A 16,964-nucleotide genomic window follows, 5' to 3' on the forward strand; every position below is an offset into this window, starting at 1 on the left:
TCTCCAACAAAACATTAGCAAATCAATCCAATAATATATAAAAATAATTATACATTATAACCAAGTGCATTTATCCCAAGTATGTCAGGTAGGTAAAGCACTCCCAAGATTAGCCAATGTAACCCATTACATTAACAGTATAAAGTAGAAAAATCACATGATCTTATTATTAAATGCAGACAAAAGCATTTGACAAAATTCGACATGCATTTATGATAAAAACTCTCAGCAAGCTAGCTAAAGAAGGAAGTATCCTCAGCTTGATAAAAGATATCCTCAAAAGAACTGTACCTAATATCATACTTAATGGTGAGAAACTTGAGATTTTCCTGCTAAGAATGGGAACAAGACATGATATTCCTCTCAACCCTGCCTTCCATATTGTGTTAACTAATGCAATATAGGGATAGAGGGAACATTCCTGAACCTCATCAAATCTATCTATGAAAGACCCACAGCAAATATCATCCTCAATGGGAAAAAGCTTGCAGCCTTCCCGTTGAGATCAGGAACAAGACAAGGATGCCCACTTTCACCACTCTTGTTCAACATAGTATTAGAAGTCCTAGCAACAGCAATCAGACAACAGAGAGAAATAAAAGGTATCCAAATTGGTAATGAAGAAGTCAAACTCTCTCTCTTCGCAGATGACATGATTCTTTATATGGAAAACCCAAAAGACTCCACCCCCAAACTACTAGAACTCATACAGCAATTCAGCAGCGTGGCAGGATACAAAGTCAATGTGCAGAAATCAGTGGCTTTCTTATACACTAACAATGAAAATACAGAAAGGGAAATTAGAGAATCGATTCCATTTACTATAGCACCAAGAACCATAAGATACCTGGGAATAAACCTAACTAAAGAGGTAAAGGATCTATACTTGAGGAACTATAGAACACTCATGAAAGAAATTGAAGAAGACACAAAAAGATGGAAGACCATTCCATGCTCTTGGATCGGAAGAATAAACATCGTTAAAATGTCTATACTGCCTAGAGCAATCTATACTTTTAATGCCATTCCGATCAAAATTCCACCGGCATTCTTCAAAGAGCTGGAGCAAATAATCCTAAAATTTGTATGGAATCAGAAGAGACCCCGAATCGCTAAGGAAACGTTGAAAAACAAAAATAAAGCTGGCGGCATCACCTTACCTGATTTCAAGCTTTATTACAAAGCTGTGATCACCAAGACAGCATGGTACTGGCATAAAAACAGACACATAGACCAGTGGAACAGAGTAGAGAGCCCTGATATGGACCCTCAACTCTATGGTCAATTAATCTTCGACAAAACAGGAAAAAATATACAGTGGAAAAAAGACAGTCTCTTCAATAAATGGTGCTGGGAAAACTGGACAGCTATATGTAGAAGAATGAAACTCGACCATTCTCTTACACCGTACACAAAGATCAACTCAAAATGGATAAAAGACCTCAACGTGAGACAGGAATCTATCAGAATCTTAGAGGAGAATATAGGCAGTAATCTCTTCGATATCAGCCACAGCAACTTCTTTCAAGATACGTCTCCAAAGGCAAAGGAAACAAAAGCGAAAATAAACTTCTGGGACTTCATCAAAATCAAAAGCTTCTGCACAGCAAAGGAAACAGTCAAAAAAACAAAGAGGCAACCCACGGAATGGGAGAAGATATTTGCAAATGACAGTACAGACAAAAGGTTGATATCCAGGATCTATAATGAACTCCTCAAACTCAACCCACACGAAACAGACAAACACATCAAAAAATGGGCAGAAGATATGAACAGACACTTCTCCAATCAAGAAATACAAATGGCTATCAGACACATGAAAAAATGCTCATCATCATTAGCCCTCAGGGAGATTCAAATTAAAACCACATTGAGATATCACCTTACACCAGTTAGAATGGCCAAAATTAACAAAACAGGAAACAACATGTGTTGGAGAGGATGTGGAGAAAGGGGAACCCTCTTACACTGTTGGTGGGAATGCAAGTTAGTGCAGCCTCTTTGGAGAACAGTGTGGAGATTCCTCAAGAAATTAAAAATAGAGCTTCCCTACGACCCTGCAATTGCACTCCTGGGTATTTACCCCAAAGATACAGATGTCGTGAAAAGAAGGGCCATCTGTACCCCAATGTTTATAGCAGCAATGGCCACAGTCGCCAAACTATGGAAAGAACCAAGATGCCCTTCAACGGATGAATGGATAAGGAAGATGTGGTCCATATACACTATGGAGTATTATGCCTCCATCAGAAAGGACGAATATCCAACTTTTGTAGCAACATGGACGGGACTGGAAGAGATTATGCTGAGTGAAATCAGTCAAGCAGAGAGAGTCAATTATCATATGGTTTCACTCATTTGTGGAGCATAACCAATAGCATGGAGGACAAGGGGCGTTAGAGAGTAGTAGGGAATTTGGGTAAATTGGAAGGGGAGGTGAACCATGAGAGACTATGGACTCTGAAAAACAGTCTGAGGGGTTTGAAGTGGCGGGGGGGTGGGAGGTTGGGGTACCAGGTGGTGGGTATTATGGAGGGCACAGCTTGCATGGAGCACTGGGTGTGGTGAAAAAATAATGAATACTGTTTTTCTGAAAATAAATAAATTGGGAAAAAAAAAAAACACCAAGTCTCGAAATAAATTGAATTTGAAACATAAAAAAAAAAAGACAAGAAAAAGAAATAGAAGTTGTATGCATTGGGAAATAAGAAGCAAAACTCTATGTTCACAGATGATATTAACATCGATGTAGAAATCTGAAGGAATTGACAAAAACTTCCTGGAAATAATGAGGAATTTTAGCAAGATTAAAAGACACAAGATTAGTATGCAAATGTCAATTAATTTCTTACATACCAGCCATGAACAAGTGGAATTTGAAATTAAAATCATATTACTATTTACATTGGTCCTCTAAAAATGAAATGCTTAAGTATAAACTTAGCAAATTATAAATTAGCTTAGCAAATGTATAAAATTATAAATTAGCTTAACAAATGCATAAATTATGCATAGAGGGAAAAACTATAAAACTCTAATGAAAGTAATCAATAAAGATATAGTAACTGTACAATCATCTTGATAGATGGATAAAAAGCATTTTATAAAATCCAACAACAATTCATAATAAAAATTCTCAACAAAATAGGAATAGAAAAGACCATCCTCAGTCTCACAAGTTGCATCCGTCTAACATGATAGTTGAGGGTGAAGGACTGAACTGTTTCCCCCTAAACTAGGCACAAGGCATGATGTCTCCTTGTGTCTGCTTTTCAACCTAGTCCTGAACATTATAGCAAGTCAGTAAGGAAAGAAAATGAATACTACATCCAACTGGGAAAGGAAAACAAATCTATTAAACTGTTTTTACTCCCACATGCCTTAATTCTGTTTGTAGGCTATTCCAAGAACACATATAAAAATGAGCCAAAAAGACCTTCGAAAACCAATATGTCAAGTTCTCAGGTAATAATATTAATATATAAAACTGTTTTATTTCTATGTACTAGAAATAAATATCTAAAATTGAAATAAAAAAGTAATTCCATTCAGGCGTGAGGAGCAAGATGGTAGAGGAATAGGAGACCTAAATTTCATCGGGTCCCAGGAATCTAGCCAGATAGTTATCAAACCGTTCTGAACCCCTACAAACCCGACAGGAGATCGAAGAGAAGAGCAGCAATTCTCGGAACAGAAAAGTGGCCACTTTCTGGAAGGTAGGACCTGCAGAGAAGTGACTCTGAGGCGATGCAGGGGAAGATAGACCGCCAGGGGAGGGGCCAGCTCCTGGCAAGTGGTGGAGCAGCGGAGCACAAAATAAGAACTTTCAGAAGTCTGCTCCACTGAGGGACATTGCTCCAGACGCTAGGCAGGGGATGGAGCCCTCACGGGGATAGCGTGGTCTCAGGACCCTCAGGGTCACAGAAACACCGAGGGTGTCTGAATGCAGCAGAGCTCCCAGGTATCAGAGCGGGAAAGCCAGCGGCAGAGGCGGAGGCAAGCAGTGGGCGCTCAGCTCAGGGTTACCTTAAACCATGGTCCGGGCACAGTTGGGTCTCTGCTCTTCGAGCAGGGACCCCACAAGTGGCAGATCCAGATCCTTCCTTCCTCCTCCAGGAGTTGTGGCGTGGGAGCGCAGCAGGAGTCGGCTGAGTTTGGAGGCTCCAAACGGGGCTGCGCGCCAGAGACAGAAATGCTCGGTCATAGGCCGGTGAGCTCAGAGCGTGGTCGGAAGTGAGGGAGATGGGAAGGATTGACTGCTTTCCTCTAAGGGTGCACTGAGGTGTGGGGGCCGAGCTCTGGGCTTCTCCGCGAGAGATTGGGAGGCCGCCATCTTCATTCCCATCATCCAGAGCAGTACGGAAAGTGCTCAGGGAACAAAAGCTCCTGAGACCAAAACAGCGCAAATTACTTAGCCCAGCCCCTGGCAAAGGGGGTGCAATTCCGTCTCTGACAAAGACATTTGAGAACCACTGCAAGAGGCCCCTCCTCCAGAAAATCAGCAAGAACATCCAGCCATGACCAAGTTCATTCAGTGAGAACTGTGGAACTCAAGAGCTACAGGAATGAGACATGTAGAATTCATGTTTTTTTCCCCATGATTCTTTAGTCTTTAATAAAAGTTAAATTTTTTAAATTTTACTTTTTTTCTTATTTAAAAAAAATTTACTCTTTCTTATTTTAGCCTTTTAAACTATTTTATCTTATCAATACATTTAAAAAAATCATTTTAAATTTTCATTGTTATAGTCATATTTTAATCCTTCATTGTATTTAACCTTACTTTATGTATACATATATGTTTTTCTTTCTTTAAAATTTTCAGATAGTTTTTTCTAATGGATACAAATAAACCCTAAATCTAGTGTATGGTTTTGTTCTAGTCTCCAGCCTGAGGACATTCTCTCCTTTTTTTTTTTTTTTTCTTTTCTCTTTTTCAACCAAGTTCTTATCTTATCAATTCCTTTTTTAGGATTTTTTAAAATTTTCATCTTTACAGTCATATTCCGTCCCTTCTTCATGTTTACCCATATTTTTATTTATATATAAGTTTTCCTTCTTTAAGGTTTTGGAAGACAGTTTCTTCTAGTGACAAAAATATACCCAAAGTCAAGTGTGTGGCTCTGTTCTAATCATATATAAATGTATGACTTCTTTTTTTCTTTTTCCTATTTTCTACCCCTGGTTTCAAGTCTCTTCTGATTTGGTGCTGCCCTCCCCAAGCCGCTGAATGCTTTCCTCGGGGAAATGATCCGGAGGTAGCACTCACCTCCGTTTCTAGCTTGGGTGGGCACGTGGCTCCACGCCAGCTCAGGGAGGGGAGAACATTCCTTGTCCTTCCTGACCAGGTGGCCCTGACCAGGTGGCCCAGCCCCCCTTTCTTCCAGAACTTTCTGCATCCCGTCCCATCAGTTCCAGAGTGGAGTCCCTGGGCATTCTGGCTGCTCCTTGTGTGACGTCTGTCTTTCAGCACTGTGGAGGGTGGTGTTTGCTCTGACAACATGGTCCTGTGGAGGCCCCTTTGGACACAGAATGCCATGTGACCTCTGGGTACTCAGATCAGTCCAGATCTAACCCAGACGATGAATGGAGCACAGGAACCTCCTGGAGGAGCCGCCCTCCCACTCAAACCCAGGCCTGCTGGCACTATTAGCCACTGTTCTGGCCATGCGATCTTCCAACATTACTGACTCATGGTGGCTCTTGTAAAAGCCCATCCTGTGTGTCCTCAGCATCAGCCGCTGAAGTTGGCAATGATACAAGCGAACACAAGAAAGACCAACAGGACTGAAGTTCAGCACCCACACCTTTGAGAAATGAAGGAAATGTTGTGATGCAGCCCAGACCCGTGGTCCGCCCATGGTGCCAGCACCATGCCAGGGACGCCTGCCTTCCTGGGAGGCCACACCATGTCTGTCTCTGGATGCAACAGCTCGTGTCCTTCCTGTGATAATCGCCTCCTTGCATTTTATCTTCCTGCTTATATTTGGAAGGTCTCCAAGAAATTTAAAGTTGCGAATGACTCAATAATTCTGGTGAATTCCGAGTACCTACTTGAGAAAGGCATCCATTAATCGGGCACTGGTTATTGTGCTAAAACTTAAATTTGCTTTAATTAATTTCCTTTTCCCTCAAGTATATTGCCAGCGTGTGTCAGACGGGTGTGCCCATCCCCTGAAGGACATGCCCAACAGGGACGACCTCCCTAAGGGTTATGGCCACTGAATCCTGAGTACCTCATGCCTCAGGTTCAGAAATAGCTAGAGTTCTGGTGGGATCTCATGGGAGAAAATGTGGCTCTGATGGCCCCTGCAGGGAGTAAAGGGGTTCTCACGGGCACAGCCCCTGGGAGGTTGGCAGCTCATGAGGAGCCCTGCTCTCCAGGGGGACAGCTGGACAAGTGAGCAGAGCAGTGGGGCTGACAGGTGCTCTTTCTAAGACCAGAGGCTGACCTGGCAGTGAACTCTCAGACGCTTCATGAAGGACGTGGGCAGCACCCTGTGTGCAGACACTGAAGTCCATTGCTTGGTGGGAACCTGTGTCCGGTGGGGCTGTGGGACGAGGAAAGGTGGGCAGGGGCAGCTGCAGGGGTGGGCTCAGGGCCAGCCTGTGTGGGGGAGCTGAGCTCACGGGTCCCTGGACTGAGGCTTACGGTCTGGGGGTCCCTGGACCGAGTAAGGCTTGCGGCCCGAGGGTCCCTGGACCAAGGCTCACGGTCTGAGTGCAGCGCCAACAGACACACTCGGGGGAACCTGACCCACAGGACTGAATGAGGAACTCTCGTCCGCCTGGCAGGGACACCAGCGCAAAACAACGTAAATATCAGAGATGTACAGACGTGATGCTGAAGGTAATCGCAAGCATGTTGTTTTCACTGACAAGAGCGTTCATATTTTAGGTAATAAAACTGAACACATAAATTATTGCTGATTTCACAATTCCTGTCTACAGCAAGTGCTCATGGGAAGGGCAGACACTAATGAAATTGATTTATCATAAAGGCAGCTAACTGTGAATGCCAGTGTTGGAAATACCAGGATCAGCGGCTCTATTTTAAGAGAGTGTAACAGGCTGATCCCAATAAGTATCGACCGGTGGGATTCACGCCTGTGAATGTAGCGAGAGTTCAGGTTAAAAGAAAGCTAAATAGGAAACACACCCAGATTAGAATATAAAATAGTTAAGTGTACCTTTATTGACATTTTTAAGGATAGATTACATTTGCATAACCTATGATGTCCTGTTTAGATATGAATTAAGGCAATAAAAATAGCAAAAGAGATCATATTAAAACTAAAAGCTTCTGTTCATCAAAGGACAGGATTCCCAGAGCGAGAAGATGACCCATGGGGTGGGGGAGGGGCTTACAAGTCAAGGGTCTCATGAAGGGCTGATACCAGAATGCATGACGAGCTCCTACCCTCACACAGCGAAATCAACCTGATCAAAAAAATGACCAGATATCCGAGCAGGCATTTCTCCCAAGATGTGCCAACAAGCACAGAAAAGAATCAGAAATGGCCATCAGAGCCACTGACATGCCCTGTCACACCCAGCCAGATGGCTACTCCTGAAACCGAATGGAACCAGGGAACCGGTGTGGTGAGGGATGGAGAAGCGGGAAGCCTCGGGACCATCGGAGGATTGTGACTCCGCGCAGCCCCAGCACATGGAAAACAGTCTGGGCGTCCTCAAAAATGACACACAGGACCACCACGTGACCCAGCAAGTCCAAGTCTGGGTATACACCCAAAGGAAGTGGAAGCAAGGTCTTTGTGAGATATTTGCACCCCGGGGTTCAGAGCACCATTATATAATCCCAAGACCTGAAGTGTTCATCGACAGACGGATGGATGAGCAAGATGTCACCCACGCAAACAATGGAATGCGACTCAGCCTTAAAAAGGAGGCAACATGGACAGGACTGGAAGAGATTATGCTGAGTGAAATAAGTCAAGCAGAGAGAGTCGATTATCATATGGTTTCACTTATTTGTGGAGCATAACAAATAACATGGAGGACATGGGGAGATGGAGAGGAGAAGGGAGTTGAGGGAAATTGGAAAGGGAGGTGAACCATGAGAGACTATGGACTCTGAAAAACAACCTGAGGGTTTTGAAGGGGCGGGGGTGGGAAGTTGGGGGAACCAGGTGGTGGGTATTAGAGAGGGCATGGATTGCATGGAGCACTGGGTGTGGTGCAAAAACAATGAATACTCTTACACTGAAAAGAAATAAAAAAAAAAAAAAAAAGAGGCAAATCCTGACACCTGCTTCAGCACGGTTGAACCCTGAGGACATCACACTCCACCATTCAGCCTGTCACCAGAAGACAAACAGTGTAGGATTCCACTTACCTGGGACATGGAGAGTCATCAGATTCATAGGGACAGAAGGCAGAGGGTGGACACAAGGGCCTGGGATGGGGTGGGGAGTCTGTGTCTCATGGGATCAGAGTTTCAGTTTGGGAGGAGGAGAGCCTTCTGGAGATGATGGGGGCATTGTGCTTAGGGCCTTGGAAGCTGTGTGCTTAAAAACTGTTCAGATGGTCAGTTTTAGGTGACATGTAACAATAACTAAAGCACCTTTTATGGTGAAGGGGACCCACACAGTCGTGGCAGAGAAAAGGTAATGGTATTGGTAAATCACATCCTCCCAGAATTCATACTGTGCATGAGGTCACAGAGTGCAGTCCTGACCCCGCAGGCCCCGTGAGAGGAGGGAGGGGTCTCGCCCCCCACCTGCACAGAGCCGTGAGAAGCATGTCTGCAGGCGGGGAGGGCTCCCACCTCCATGGAGAGACCAGTGTCTGTGGTGCTCCCACCCTGGGCCCGAGCCCCTATGCCCATCCCAGTGTCACTGTGTGGGCTCTGTCGGGACCCCTGCTCCCCAAGACAAGCAGCGAGGGGGTGTTGCCTGGTTGCTGGGGCCCGAGACGCAGGACCTCACGGCATCTCGCTCCTTCCTCTGAATGGCATTGACAACATGAAACCTGCCCTGTGGGATGAGGGCTGACCTGCGTTATGCTAAAGGAACCAGGGTGCTGGGGCCCCGAACGCCCAGTGGGCGTGTTGCCTCCTGGCTCACAGCCGCAGCTCTGGTGGTGTGCCCAGAACTGTCTTATCTCAGACAGGCTGCATAGATGCCGCCGAACCCTGGAGCAGAAGCAGATGTGGCCTTGGGGGGATAAAGAGGGTGTGGACGTCACAGGAGGGGCTGTAGGACACTTGGGCCTGCGTGACCCCAAAGCAACCCTCTCTGCTGTTTACATGAGAAATCGTGTCTTCCCACCCGAGTGTCGCTGAGCAGCTCCTTCAGCACTTGGTTTCCGTGGTCTGTGGCTTCCCTGCCGCTGCTGTTTTGTGGGACCCAGGTCCTGGACCGTCTCCACTGCCCACGCGCCCACCTCCTCCCACCCTGGTCAGAACCCGAGCGGTCGCACACACTCTGCCTCACTAACTGCACAAGCAGAGGGATGCGGTCTGTGGCAAATGTCCTGAAAGTCACGGAAGTTGAGCAAACAGTCTGCTCCTGCCCGAGGCTGTGGGATGCAATCAGAAAGCTGACTTTCTGCGAATGCCAGCCGACGAGGCCCCTCGGCTCGTGTCCTTCAGGAGCCCTGGGTCAGGAAGGAGGGACAGGGCTACGTCTGAGCTCCCAAGGAAGGCTCAGGACTCCTGGCCTCTGCAAGGTCACGCAGAGCACGGGTGGGTTTTCCCACTTATGACCAGAACAAAATGGTTTTGTCCAACTGTTCCTGGGCTATGAAATCATTTCCTTTCTCGATGCTCACGGATTTTCACATATCCTGCCTCTGGGAATGGTTTGCTTCTCTGAAGGCTCTGAGACCCTGGCTCGGGGGTGGCGGGAAGCACTCTCGGGGTCCCTGGAGGTCGCGTCCCACGGAAGGCCTACCGCAATGCTCTCCTCGCGCCGGTATAGCTTCCAGTTCCTGCCGCTGTCGCTGAACATCAGGAGGTAGCTGGTCACCCAGGAGGAGCTCCCGTACCCGCCCTGTGTGGCCACTGCGGTGACCACCACTCTGTCCCCAAGGTCGATCTGCAGCCACTGACTTCTGTTTGACACACGGGGTGTCCAGCCACCAGCTCCTTGTGGAGGGAAAGGAGATACAAAACCACAGTAAGAGCAGGAAACATTAAAATGCATCTTCAAGGGGCAAAACTGGCGCAGAACATGTGCCCTGTGGCTTCCAGGAACACTGGATCCCTGATGCCCGGGGACCTTGACCTCCGGAATGCAAACACAGTTACACATAGTGAGCAACTGCTTGTCTATGCCCTCCTGCTCCTGGGGCGTGTGACAGCCTGGGTTCCGGGTGCTTGGCATCAGGGGGACATCCCCATGGAGCCCATCACCCTCCAAACCAGTGTCCTCCAGGCCCTGTGCTGGGCTGGTCACCATCGGCCTATGCACCTTTCCAGGGTCCGCAGGGTGTCTAGCTCCTGGCAGAGCTGGATGTCCATTTGGATGCCCCAGCTCTGGGATCCAGTGTCCCACTCTGATGATGTAGAGTCCTTGAGACATGGCCATCCATGGGAAGCCCAGTCTCAGGGACATGGGCATCTAAAGCAATGTTAGGAGCTCAGAGGTGGGACAAGGTGCCGGTGGATGGTGAGGCCGTGTGAGGTGGGATGACAAAGGCAAACCCCACCCTTAAGGGGAGGAGGGGTTCGTGCAGCAAAGTGCACACTCCCACACACTCTCAGAAGACAGAGGACAAATGAGACCAGTGGAGAAATGGCAACCACCCAGCATGGGACCAGTGCCCCCTGTGGCCCTAGCCCTGAACAGAGAATGAGGGGGACAGCACAGGGACCTCCTAGGGGCCCTGCAGAGGCCAGGAGAGGGGACTGGAGTGCGACCAGAAGGTGGAGTCCTCCTTGAGCTCCCACCATGAAGGGACAGACCCAGGCTCGGAGAGTGGGCAGTCCCCGAGGACACCCAGTCCTCCTCCCATGTGCATATCAAACACCCACAGTGGACACCAAGTGCTGGTCATGCGGGGATTGTGGAGGTGGGGGCTGGGTGCCCGTAACTGGAGGAATCTGGCGTCACGGGGCCAGTGAGAGAAGAGTAAAACCCAGGCAGAATTACTGAGAAAATCAGGAAGAAAATACTCACCAAAAGTAATTAGAGAACATCACTACCTCCTAAAAACAACTATGAAGCAAAAGGAAACCATGGGAAATAAACTCCTCAAACAAGCCTTTGAGGGTCCGAAATACCACCTTAAATCACAAGGTCGGGGCTAAGAATAACAATGGACCAAACACAGAGCTATGACAAAACACTGATTGAACACAGGAAGCAAATGGGATAAAAAGACAAAATTATCTGTAAAATAAAGAAGAAATACCATGACATACCATTAGAATGGCCCAATCCAGAGCCCTGACAGCACCCAGTGCTGGGGAGGACCAGGGGGCGTACTCCCTGCCGGGGGGACGCAGGAGGGAGAGTCTGGCCAAGAGAGAGTCTCCCCAAATAACACACTTTCACCACAGGATCCAGAAATTGCGATCCTTGGTATCACACAAAAATCGCACACTTGGTCTGTAATTGACAAAACCTTGGAAGCAAACAAGATAGCCCTCAGGGAGTGGATGCATGAATCAGCTGTGGTCCGTCCATACAGTGGACTGTTGTTCTGTGAGAAAAAGAAATGAGCTATCCAGCCATGAAAAGACATGGAGGAAACTAAGTGAAAGAAGTCAGTCTGGGGTTTGGGGGAGGGTGAGCAGAACTGGGGGTCTGGGGAGGGTGAGCAGCAGGGTCTGGAGGTTTGGGGAGGGTGAGCAGGGGCTGGGGGTCTGGGGATGAGCACAGAGGATATTTAGGTCAGTGAGACCCTGTGGATGATATTGTTATGATGGATACAAATGTATTTAGTGAAACCCACTCTGCACAACACCAAGGGAGAGCCTCTGGGCTCCAGGTAACAGGAGTGCCTTAGTATCGGCTCACTGAATGCAGTGTACGTGCCGCACGACTGTGCTACTTGGTGTTCATGGTCAGGACCCCATGTGGGGGGCCGTAGGAGGGTGTGGCATATAGGGGCTCTCAGTCCTTCCTACTCTGTGTTACTGCAAACTCAAAACTGTTCTACAATCAGTGCATTAGTTAAAGAGAGTAAATTGCCCAGAGTCCGGAAAATAGACTGAGATGGAAATGTAGTGAAGAACATGAAAGAAAGTGGCGAACATCCGAGAGCATGAAAACTATCACATGAATAAAGGATCAGAGAAGCAGTGGTCAGGGGAAGCAGGCAGAGTGGGAAGAGTATACAGAGAGCTGAGTCCTGGGGAGAGACACAAACCAGTGCAGGAGTGTTGGTGTGGGAAATGCCGCCTACGGCAATCTTTCCAGAGAGAAAGGGCCATGAGAGCCCGGCAGGGATGGCATTGTGGACTGTGAGCAAAGATCCAGAAATAGACCCGGACACATGGGAGAAGTGGCAGGCTCTCCAGGGTTTGGGGTGAGGACAGATACCTTCCCAAGTGGCCTTGGGACAGCGGGGCAGCCAGGGGAGGCGGTAGAATTAGACCCATAGTTTACATGCACACAGTGCCAGCGCTTACTGGGTCAGGGTTTTGGTCTAAATGCACAGACGCGGGAGTGGGGCTAGTTAGGCTCCTCTTCACCATGGTGCCAAGAAAGCTTCTCTCACTGAGACTCAAAACCCAGAGGCCACATAGGAAGGACTGATCCTCGGACCACCACAGTCTTCCTAGATGCATGACGAAAGCAGAAGCCAACCCCAGAGCAAGTCGAAACACAGCCGATGAGCGGAGAACATGCCCCGTGAGGCACCAGCTGTAGTGGGTGCCCAGGAGAGCGGTGAGTGACGTGTGCTGTGTCACAGGACGGGTCTGTGGGGGATCTCCAGGACCTACAGGGACCCTGAAGCATCTCCTCCATGGGGAAGAAGGACAGGGTGTGCCCATCTGTCCTTCCTGCAGACTAATAGGGAGGGTGTGCCCACCGCTGTGGGGACAGGGCCCAGAGGGAGAGCCCGAGAGGGGGCTGGGCAGGTTGGGGGGTACTCTGCTCTTTGCGGCAGACTGTGGGAACTGAGGGGATGGTCCACATCTCCCCACCTTCCCCAGAAATAAGTGACAGGAGCCAACCAGCACAGGGAGGAGCCTGCATATAATTCAAGGCCAGCGTGAGCCTGGCTGCCTCCCAGACAGGACTGCATCCCCTGGTGGTCAGGGCGCACCCAGGGTCTGGAACAGGAGAGAACCTAGACGGGCCTAAACCCCATGGTCCACCCAGGTGTGCAGGTCTGCAATCCTAGAACCACCTTGCATGTGTACTAAAATTGAACCGATTAGTCAAGATATTGCAGACAATGGGGGCCAAGTTTTTCTGCTCTGGGAGGAGGGAAGACTAAACTCTGCTTTGGGCTAGAATTAGAAGGATCAACAGACATTGGCGGTTTGATGCACCTGTAAAGGGAGACAGAACTACAGACACGTGTGGGCCCACATGGCTTAGCATCTCAGCGTGCAGGTCCTGGGTATGACAGTGGGGAGGGCTGCGGCGATGGCACCGGTGGCCACGAGCACAGCTCACACCCAGCCCTCCGCTTCGGCACCCCGTTCTCCTGTTCTCCTGCACAGTCACCGGGGTCCTTGGAGAACTGGTTGATTTCCATGCAAAATACAAGAGGAGCTTAGAACATCTTGTGCACCAGAACGTAGGAAACACTGAGAAAAAGGGAGCCTTGCTGAAAGAGCGGAAGAAACGACCTGAAGATTGGCCAACTCTAGGACAACTGAGCAGTGAAATGAAAAAATGGATTTTACCGTGAGTGCCCACAAGTTTCTACTAGTGAAAGGAAACGAGCTGGATGCTTGGGTGGCTCAGTCAGCTAAGCGTCTGCCTTCAGCTCAGGTCATGATCTCGGGGTCCCGGGACCAAGACCCGCATCAGGCTCCCTGCTCGCCAGTGAATCTGCTTCTCCCTCTGCCCCTCACCCCACTTGTGCACGCTCTCACTCGAATAAATACAATCTTGAACAAAAAAAGAAAAGCAATCTTGCTCAGGAGGAAGGGGCAGCTCTTCCTCACAGGGGAACTCCCAGGGTGACCCTGGAACAAGAGAACCCTCTAGGGCAGACACCACAGCAGTGGAGGGTGGCGGGCGGATCGGCGGGTGGATGCTGACGCTGCTGGGGGGATGTCCAGGGAGACACTGAGGTCTCAAAGTGTCCCTCAAGTGACTCATCACCATTGAGGGGTCCAGGTCCACGTCGCTGTCATCAGACTCCTCATGAGCCCACAACACACGGAGGACACGTGGCATTTCTGGAGCACTCTTGTCAGAAACGCATAACCTCACTCTAGTCAGGGGAAGACTGTGTCAACCCAGGGATCGCTCTTCAAAAGACCACAGAAGACTGAGTTCTCACCCAGTGATGGAAGGGACAAAGGACCCAGGACCCAGGTACCTCAGGAGACAAAGAAAGGACAGACACAGAGGCAAGCAGCTTGCCCTGCATTCTGGGCTGTCAGGAGCTTCCCCACCTTACCATCTGTGCAACGTTAGCAGGCAGGCGGGAAGCCCAAAAGCCTCTTCACATTTGTGACTCTTCTGTGCCATTAGCCCAAAATAAGAAGTGTGGACAAGTAGGGAGAGGGCCCGGGAACCCCAGACCATTGAGAGGCCATTATCAAAGTCTGTGAGCAGACTTGGATGACAGCAGGCAGGACAAAGACAAAGAATCAGAGGCCACCCAAAGACAGGCCCTCTGTCGGCCTCCCCACTGCCCACAGAGCCGCTGCCAAGCCAACTGGACTATTGTGCTTCACGATGGGGAGGCTGGGGTCTGCTCCCAGCTTGTAATACACCATAACACTTATCAGATTTTGTGAGGGATCTCTGATGCTCTCTAACTTCTGGGCTAGGGCTCAGTAGAGTCTGAGCAGTGAAGCTGGCTGGCATTTGGAGGTCCTGCTATTCAGCCCCTGAGTCCCAGAGAGCCTGGGGAGTCCACACAGATACCTCCCAGGCAGAGGTCCCTCGGTGTGTGGCTCACCGCTGCAGTGTGTGAGGTCCTGAGTGGTCATGAAACCATCGTCCTTGACCAGAAGGACTTTAATACCAAACATACCAGGCAGGGCATGGAAATGATCTCTCTCTACCCTTCCGAGTTCTTGGCTGATATGAGACAAAGGAGCAAGAAAAAGACAACCAGGAGTTTACCAAGGTGTGCAGCTCATGATGCAAGGAGACAGCAGGGGAAACGGGGAACCCCGCAGTGGCCTAAACCTGGGGCTCAATACTGTCTTCAGCTGAACAGAGAGAGAGAGAGAGCTGTGGGGAAGGCCTGGGGGGACAGGAAAAGTGGGCCAGTGCGACTCAAGGCCCCTGTGGGAGTCTCCTGGGGTTTAGTACCATCCTCTTCCTGGACACAAAGGAGGCTCCCTGCACCAGCAGACACCCTGACAATAGGGTAGCGTCTGCTCTGTTCTCAGAACTTCTCCTGCAGGTGCTAATTCTCAAGACAGCCAGCTCAAAATGATCCTTAGGCCAAAGAGGCACACTTTAGGCCCATGTGTTCTGCTGCTCTTCCATGAGGAGGTTAGAGAAGACAGCATGTGAACAATCACACCCCCAGGACCTGGGGTATAACTGTTGTCCTTGCAAATGACAAAGGACTTGACGAGTGACTCCTGGCACAGTTGTAGACCCACAGGGTGTGTGATCGGTTTTGCAATTTTTAAAAAGGTTATTTATGTTAGAGAAGGGGAAGGGAGAAGCAGAGGGAGAGGATCTCAACCAGGCTCCCCGCTGAGCACAGAGCTGATACAGAGCTGATACAGAGCTGATACCCTGAGATCATGATCTGAGTCCAAAGCAAGAGTCAGATGCTCAATCAACTGAGCCACGCAGGGGCCCCTATTTTGCATTTTTTTAAATCCACAAATGAGCACATTGTAACCCTTTTCTCTGTTACTGTCGATTTTCAGTCTGCAAGGATCTAAAGAAATTGGGTTACTTACTTCTCGATTAGTTACAGAACGGGAGCCCCTTTATGTGCTAAGGTCGCCGCTAGCTGTCTCCTTTTACGCGATCTTATGTCTTAAAGCAGCTGGGCAACTTCTCAAAAGCTCAAAATAGAATTATCCCATGACCCCTGATTCCACGCCTAGGTATATGACAAACAATGAAAAAGTCAGCACATATCAACATGACTATTCACAGTGACATCAGTCACACTAGCTAAGAAGTAGAAAAACCCCCAATGCCTATCAGTGATTGAATGGCTAAACCCAGGTGTTTCTGAGCCCTGATGTCATGGTCCCAGCACAGGGGATGTCTCAGCCTCCGAGGGAGGTCAGCCGATGCACGGACACTCCCTCTGTGGACCTGGCAGGAAGCAGGTGGAGGGGCTGGGAGAGGAGAGAGTTTCTGAGGGCTGAAGGTTGTGGAACCAGATAAAGGAGGGGCCCCACAGCATTGTGAGTGTCCAGAGTGCGGCTGAACAGTTCACTTTAAATGGTTAACATGTGATTTTTAACACAGCAGGGAAGCATCTGGGGGAACGTGTTTGAAGTTTCCCCTTTACAAAAGAGAAGGATAAATTTGGCCCTTGTGGTTGTGTCACAAAATAGCTTTGAAGTTTATTCTAGCGCATTGTTTGAAATGTCATCTTTTTTCCTTTTGCTTCTTACTCACTTTGAAATTATATTCTGTCGGTGAATTTCATCCCAAGATCGGTTACTCACACTTTATGGTAAGAGTAAGGAGGCCAAAACGTCTGTCATGTGTGTTCCGACTTGTGTGTGGCTCCGAGGGCCGGGAGTGTGTAGAACCCCAGACCCTTCCTGGGCAGGGGCCACATCCAGCTGTGAGGACTTCAGTGGCTGGGTGTGGGATTACCTCAGATGCCCTCAGATGCTCTCCCGCCACATAAACCTCTTGATGGGGATGGCCGAC

General features: G+C 48.7%; 1 protein-coding gene across 1 annotated transcript in view; it reads right to left on the reverse strand.

Moving 5' to 3' along the window:
• The window catches only part of LOC122903494 (contactin-associated protein-like 4), a 126,803-nt gene that overhangs the window by 80,653 nt on the left and 29,186 nt on the right, over nucleotides 1-16,964 (reverse strand). The window contains exon 4 of the mRNA XM_044244361.1: nucleotides 9,915-10,108. Within this exon, the coding sequence (XP_044100296.1) occupies nucleotides 9,915-10,108 (194 nt within the window). The remainder of the gene's footprint in view (nucleotides 1-9,914; nucleotides 10,109-16,964) is intronic.

This window comes from Neovison vison, chromosome 3 (assembly GCF_020171115.1).
Source record: "Neovison vison isolate M4711 chromosome 3, ASM_NN_V1, whole genome shotgun sequence".
Classification (NCBI taxonomy): Eukaryota; Metazoa; Chordata; class Mammalia; order Carnivora; family Mustelidae; genus Neogale; species Neogale vison.